A 7,201-nucleotide genomic window follows, 5' to 3' on the forward strand; every position below is an offset into this window, starting at 1 on the left:
AAGAGGACACCAGACCCCATTACAAATGGTTGTGAGCCACCATGTGGTTGCTGGGAATTGAACTCAGGACCTTTGGAAGAGGAGGCAATGCTCTTAACCTCTGAGCCATCTCTCCAGCCCTTGATTTTTTTTTTTTTTTTGAGACAGCATTTCTCTGTGTAACTCTGGCTGTCCTGAAACTCACTCTGTAGACCAGGTTGGCCTTGAATTCAGAGATCTGCCTGCCTCTGCATCTTGAGTGCTGGGATTAAAGTCTAACACCACCATGCCTGAATGTTTTTTTGTTTTGTTTTATATTTGAGACAGAGTTCTCTGTGCACCTTTGCCTGTCCTGGAACTAGCTCTTGTAGACCAGGCTGGCCTCAAACTCACAGAGATCTGTCTGCCTCTCAAGTGCTGGGATTAAAGGCGTGTGCCACCACCACCCAGCTCTGGCTGCCCTCTAACCTACATGTAGCTGGGGATGATCTTGAATGCTTGAACTTCCTGCTTCCATCTACCAGGTGCTAGGATTAGAGGTTATGTGTCACCACGGCCAGTTTATGCTTCCTGCACGCTAGGTAAACACTCTGGTAGCTGAACTGTGGCCTAACTCTGTTTTACTTTTTGAAACGAGGCGTCACCTGCACCTCATGTAGGCCTTGAACTCGTGATCCTCCTGCCTGAGCCTCCATATTATTGAGATTACAGATATTCATCACCAGTTTTAATTTTTTGTTTTGTATTTTACCCCAAGTACCAGGGATGGGAATCAGGGCTTTAAACATGCTAGGTAAACACTATTCTAATGAGACCCACATTCAGCCCATTGGTTTTTGTTCTTTCTGTTTTTGTTTGTTTCCAGACAGGGTTTCTATGTCCTTGGCTTCCTGGTACTTGCTCTGTAGACCAGGCTGGCCTAAAACTCAGAGATCTGCCTGCCTCTGCCTCACAAGTGCTGGAATTAAAGGCGTGCACCACCATCAGCTGGCTTTTTTTTTTTCAAGACAGGGTTTCTCTGTGTAACAGCCCTAATTGTCCTGGAACTAACTCTTGTATACCAGGCTAGCCTTGAACTCACAGAGATCCACCTGCCTCTGTCTCGTAAGAGCTGGGATTAAAGGTGGGCACCACCATTGGCCAGCAGTCTATTTTTTTTTTATATGTGTGTGTATGACTGAGTGCCCAGGGTAGTCAGAAGACATCAGATCCTTTAGAACTAGAATCACAGACATCTGAGCCACTGGTATGGGGTACTGGGAACCAAACCTAGGTCCTCTGAGAGAATAGCAAGTGTGCCAAGAGTGCTGGTGCAAGTGTTTAATGTCAACACTGCAGGCAGAGAGGAGGCAGATCTCTGTGAGTTCAAGACCACCCTGGTCTTCATATCAAGTTCCAGGTCAGACATGGCTATATAGTGAGTCCCTGTCTCAAGAAACAAAAGCAAGAACAGCAAGTGCTCTTCACTGCTAAGCTATCTCTCCAGACACATTGGCTTAATTTTCGATTCTAGAATTGGACAAACCTTTTCCACACAACAGAAGTGCGTGTTCCCCTACACATTACTCTCCACTCATCAGGGATAAGAGGCGGGGAGGCCAAAGCCCACAGACCAACCTCACTGCGTGCAATGGGGGATCCAGGATGGGCTGGGACAGTCTAGGTTCTAGACTGTAGATGAGCCAAAGAGCTGGGCGATCACAGAAGCCAGCATGACCTCAGCTAAACATGCGCACCAGGCCTCCTGCCAGACCACTGACGGAGAACGGGTAGAGATGGCACACGTCCTTACCTGGTTTCCTTCTCAGTCAAGGTGACCTTCTCAGTGAGGTAGTCAAAGAGTTCCCCTCTCTTCATCCTGTGGGAACAAAGTGTTCCTTACCTGCCCCCAGAACTGTGTTCCCACCCTGATGCCATCAAAAACAAGGTGGGCTGTCCCTCTGAGGGCAGGAGCCCCAGGGAGGGAGTGGAGGGCTCTCTGGGAAGAACTGAAAGAAAAGCAAAAGCCTGAGAAAAATGTGATGTCCCTGCTTATGGACATGCATGGCACCCTGGGAATTTGTCAGTACCGGAAGTGGGAGACAGGCATCAGAGTCTCTGGCTCAGGACCCCAGATCAAGAGGACTTGGGAACGTTTTTTGCCAGGAAGCAAATGGAAAGAAATCAACAGTGTAAGTGTCGGAGAAGCCAAGTTTGCCCATTATATGCAAAGAGCCAGCTGTGGCAGCATAAACATGTAACCCTTGTACTTGGTAAATGGCAGAAGGAGAATCAATTAGGAGTTCAAGACCAGCCTCAGCTACATAGTGACTTGGAGGCCAGCTTGGGCTACATGGAACTCTGTCTCAAAAAATAGAGGGGCAGGGGCTGGAGAGATGACTCAGAAGTTAAGAGCACTTACTGTTCTTCCGGAGGAGCTGGGTTTGGTTCCCAGCACCCATGTCAAGCCGCTCACAATTGTCTATAACTCTAGCTCCAGGGGATTCAGAACAGCCTCCGGCCTCCACAGGCAAGTGCACTCGCTTGCACATACCCACATGCAGACACACACAGACACACACACACACACACACACAGACATACACACATACCCTCACCTAATTTTTTTAAAAGTTTATTTATTAATTATGTATACAGCATCTGCCTACATGTATACCTGAAGGCCAGAAGAGGGCCCCAGATCTTATTACAGATGGTTGTGAGCGACCGTGTGGTTGCTGGGAATTGAACTAGGGACCGCTGGAAGACTGATCAGTGCTCTTAACCCCTGAGCCATCTCTCAGCCCCACACCCTCACCTAATTAAAGATTATATAAATAAATGATTTAAGCTAGGCGGTGGTGGCGCATGCCTTAATCCCAGCACTTGGGAGGCAGAGGCAGGTGAATCTCAGTGAGTTCGAGGCCAGCCTGGTCTACAAAGTGAGTTTCAGGACAGTTAAGACTGTTACACAGAGAAACCCTGTCTTGAAAAACCAAATTAATTAATTAATTAATTAATTAATTAATGGTTTAAATAATGGAAGGACAGGCCAGTCCTGGTGGCAAAGGCCTTTAACCCCAGCCCTTGAAAATGCCCTATTGGCTTACCTACAGCTGGACCTTATGGAGGTATTTTCTCAATTGAGGCTCTGTCCTCTCCAGGGACTGTAGCTTGTGTCAAGTTGACATAAAACTACCTAGCACAGGGTGCCCTCTCTGTACATCATAGCTAATGTAAGGAAAGGATTTGCTTGAGACAACTGACAGCCTTATAGTGTTGAAACATTTCCTATTGTAGCTGCTGAATTCTTCAATACTTTGTTTCCTCTCGTCTCTCGTTATATAAGAAAAATTTGAGACAGGGACCCACACTGTTGCCTAGGCTAACCTTAAAGCCATACCAGTAATCCTCCTGCTTCATCCTCCTGCATGCTTGGATTACAGGACTGTGCCGCTGAGCCCAGTTTTATCTTCTATTTAACCACAGGATGGGCTGCTAGGCCCCCTCTCCTGCCCTGCTGTAACCATCCCTGCTGTATTCACAGGGCCCTGTCCTGAGTAACCTCTGGGGGCAGCTCAAATATCTTTAACCTTTAGAGAGGTGGCTTGGAGAAGCTATTTTTACTGCTGTCCCAAGGAGCCCTACAGGGTAAAACCAGATTGCTCTAGCAGTGACCACATTCTAGGTCAGAAAGCTAAAGACTGAACTGAATATTTTTTTGGTTTTTGTTTCCTGAGACAAGGTGTGGCAATGTTGCACAAGCTGGAGTCAAACTTTTGATCCTTTGGTCTCAGCCTCCTAAGAGCTGGTATTGCAGATATGTGCCACCAAGCCCGGTTTTGAAAAGCAAGCCGCTCCTCTCCTCCCTTCTCCTTTTCCATCCTCCCACCCACTCCCTTCTTTCCTTTGTTTGTTTTTGAGACAGGGTCTCAGTATATACTCTGATGGCTGACTCACTATGTAGATCAGACAGGCCCCAAACTCACCGAGATTCACTGTCTTCTGCCTTCCAAGTGCTGGGATTAAAGGCATGTACCACCATGCCCAGAGGAAATTTTTTATTTCCTCCCTCCCTCCCTTCATCATCATAATTATTATTATTACTATTTGGTGTTTTTCTTTTTTTTAATATTTATTTATTATGTATATAACATTCTGCCTCCATGTATGCCCACATGCCAGAGGAGGGCGCAAGACCTCTTTAAAGATGGTTGTGAGCCACCATGTGGTTGCTGGAAATTGAACTCAGGTCCTTTAGAAGAGCAGGCAATGCTCTTAACCGCTGAGCCATCTCTCCAGCCCCCCTATTTGGTGTTTTTCTTTTTTTTTTTTTTTTTTTTTTTTTTTTTTGTTTTTCGAGACAGGGTTTCTCTGTAGCTTTGGTGCCTGTCCTGGAACTAGCTCTTGTAGACCAGGCTGGCCTCGAACTCACAGAGATCCGCCTGCCTCTGCCTCCCGAGTGCTGGGATTAAAGGCGTGCGCCACCACCGCCCGGCATTATTTGGTGTTTTTCAAGACAGATTTTTTTCTGTGTCTTGGAACTCACTCTGTACTCCAGCTGGCCTCAAACTCAGAGATTTGCCTGTCTCTGCCTCCCAAAGGCGTATATCACCACCACCTGGCAATTATTAAGTTTCCAGTGCACAGTTCCCATGCACTTTGTGTGGCTATCATTGTTCCCTTTTGTTTTCTGAGACAGGGTCTTGTCCAGGGTGGTCCGATACTCAGCATGTATCCCTGGAATGGCCAAGAACTTGAAGTAATTCCCCTGTCTCAGTTTCTGAGAGCTGAGATTACAAGCATGTGCCACTAGCCTAGCAGTGGTGGTGCACACTTTTAATCCCAGCACTTGGGAGGCAGAGGCAGGCGGATCTCTGTGAGTTCAAGGCCAGCCAGGGCTATACAGAGAAATCCTGTCTCAGAAAAACCAAATAAAACAAAAACAAACAAAAAAACCAAGCGTGTGCCAGTATGTCAGGTTTTGTGTTGTTTATATTTGATGCTTAGTGTTAAAGACCTCCTCTCTCATCCTGTTGGTGCAAACACAGAGTGATGATACTGGTCTTTGAACAACACCCTAAATGTCATCTCAACCACGGGCTTCTCTCTCATATTCCCTTTTCCACCACCCAGCTGCTCTTTCCGCTCTTTCCTCCCTTAACTCATCCCCAGAGACCAACTAGTACCAGGAGTGGAGGTCACACCTGTAATTTCAGCGCTCTGGGGGTTGAAGCAGGAGGATCATGAGTTCAAGTTCAGTCTGGGCTAAGTATGGCCTTCATAAAGAGGTGTTGCCTCCAACAGAAAAAAAAAAAAAGAAGAAGAAGAAGAAAGGCCTGGGCAGTGGTGGTGCACTCCTTTGATCCCTGGGAGGCAGAAGATCTCTGTGGGTTTGAAGCCAGCCTGATCTAGAGAGTTCCAAGACAGCCAGAGCTACACAGAGAAACCCTGTCTCGAAATACCCAAAGACAAACAAAACAAAAGAACGTATAATTAAATTGAAACCAGGCATGGTGGCGATGCCTTTTACCACAGCACTTGGGAGTCAGGTGCAGGTATATCTCTGTGAATTCAAGGCCAACGTGGTCTACAGGGTGTCCAGAGCTACCCAAAAGGACCCTGTCTAAAAGAATTTTTTTTTTTTTTTTTTTTTTTTTTTTTTTTTTTGGTTTTTCGAGACAGGGTTTCTCTGTGGCTTTGGAGCCTGTCCTGGAACTAGCTCTGTAGACCAGGCTGGTCTCGAACTCCCAGAGATCCGCCTGCTTCTGCCTCCCGAGTGCTGGGATTAAAGGCGTGCGCCACCACCGCCTGGCCTAAAAGAAATTTTTTAATTAAGAAAATATATAACCCATCCATAAGTGGTACTCTAGGTTTCAAAAACTGTCGATTTTGCCTGGTGTTTCATCATGGGGGTTGGGGGTTGATGCTGGCCCCCTGACAGCCTGGTGGGGACCCATGGAGAGCTCCAGGGTTGGGTACTTACAGATCAAATACCAAGAAGAAGAAAGTGTTGGTCTCGTAAGTGTCCTTCAGCTGTACTGAAATGGAAAAGGCTAGCTGGTCTCAAGGAGCATAGGAGCCTTGGCATGGACCATGGGGCACAGAGACCAGGCAGGCTGGCTTCAGAGGCAGGAGGAGGGCAATCACTGAGGTGTACCCCTTCCTCACCTAAACCCACTCCCAACCCTGTCTGTCCCCACCCTGTCTGGGTAGGAAGGTGGCACCTGTGACCTCGAGCCCCAACAACGGGCTAGCAGAGTCATTGAACACAAGGTGAAGATGGACGAGTATGGCTGATCACGAGATGGCTCTCATGCCCTGACTTGGGTGGGTGAATAGGGCAGAAGCACCAAAAAGCACACAGCTATGACTTGTGCCAGGGGTGGTGGGGCAGGAAGGAGCCACTCACTGATGTTGGGGTGTCCAGAGACCTTCTGCAGGATGTCCACCTCCTTCAGTGTGGCTTCCCGAAGCTCCTGTATCTCCTTGGAGCTGAAGCTGCCTCCGCCTGTGATGTCGATGATTTTGACTGCATATTCCTGGCAGGTAGGTTTGTGGATACAGCGCCTGACCACGCTGCTGACTCCCCTGTGAGGAAAGAACAGATGGCCTTGGTGCCCCACACTCCAGGGGAGCCCCTTATTAAAGGCAGTTCAGGGACTAGAGGAAGGTCTGTAATTAAGAGCACTTGCTGCTCTTTCAGAGGACCTGGGTACAGTTCCCACATAGCTACAAAAAACCGTCTGTAACTCCAAGGGATCTGACACCCACTTCTGACCTCTAAGGACACCAGACATGCACAAAATACACAAACATACTGGCGAAACCCTCATATTCAGAAAATAAAATGAAAATCAATCAGTCAGTCAAAGGCACAGATGTTCCGCCCTGTGTTGTAACACATACTTCTCACCCTAAGCAGAGGAACAAAAGGGACAGAAATGGGGCCAGGGCTGAGGGTGGCGCCAATCTTTCCCATCATAGGTAAAGCACAGGGTCTGGGTCTTACCTGCCCAAGATCTCCTTGGGCTCATAGTTCTCATAGAAGGTCTGTGCAGAATGGGAGTCAGGGAGGGCCTCATCCCGGGTCATACTCAGGTAGGTCTCAGGGGGACCTCAAGGGCCTCTGAAAGGGGTGCAGAAAGAAGTGGTCAACTCCCCACTCCTCCCACTTTTTCTTTCTTTCCTTTCTCTTTTATTCGTTTTATTTATTTATTTATTTATTTATTTATTTATTTAT

General features: G+C 47.5%; 1 protein-coding gene across 1 annotated transcript in view; it reads right to left on the reverse strand.

Moving 5' to 3' along the window:
* Phkg1 (phosphorylase kinase catalytic subunit gamma 1) overlaps positions 1-7,201 on the reverse strand; it is a 14,289-nt gene that overhangs the window by 4,897 nt on the left and 2,191 nt on the right. Inside the window, exons 2-6 of the mRNA XM_013350283.2 lie at positions 6,971-7,087; positions 6,371-6,549; positions 5,945-5,999; positions 1,772-1,837; positions 1,553-1,650 (exon numbers count right to left, since the gene is read on the reverse strand). Of these exons, the coding sequence (XP_013205737.1) occupies positions 1,553-1,650; positions 1,772-1,837; positions 5,945-5,999; positions 6,371-6,549; positions 6,971-7,053 (481 nt within the window). The 5' untranslated portion in view covers positions 7,054-7,087. The remainder of the gene's footprint in view (positions 1-1,552; positions 1,651-1,771; positions 1,838-5,944; positions 6,000-6,370; positions 6,550-6,970; positions 7,088-7,201) is intronic.

The sequence above is a fragment of the Microtus ochrogaster genome, chromosome 2 (assembly GCF_000317375.1).
Source record: "Microtus ochrogaster isolate Prairie Vole_2 chromosome 2, MicOch1.0, whole genome shotgun sequence".
Taxonomy (NCBI): Eukaryota; Metazoa; Chordata; class Mammalia; order Rodentia; family Cricetidae; genus Microtus; species Microtus ochrogaster.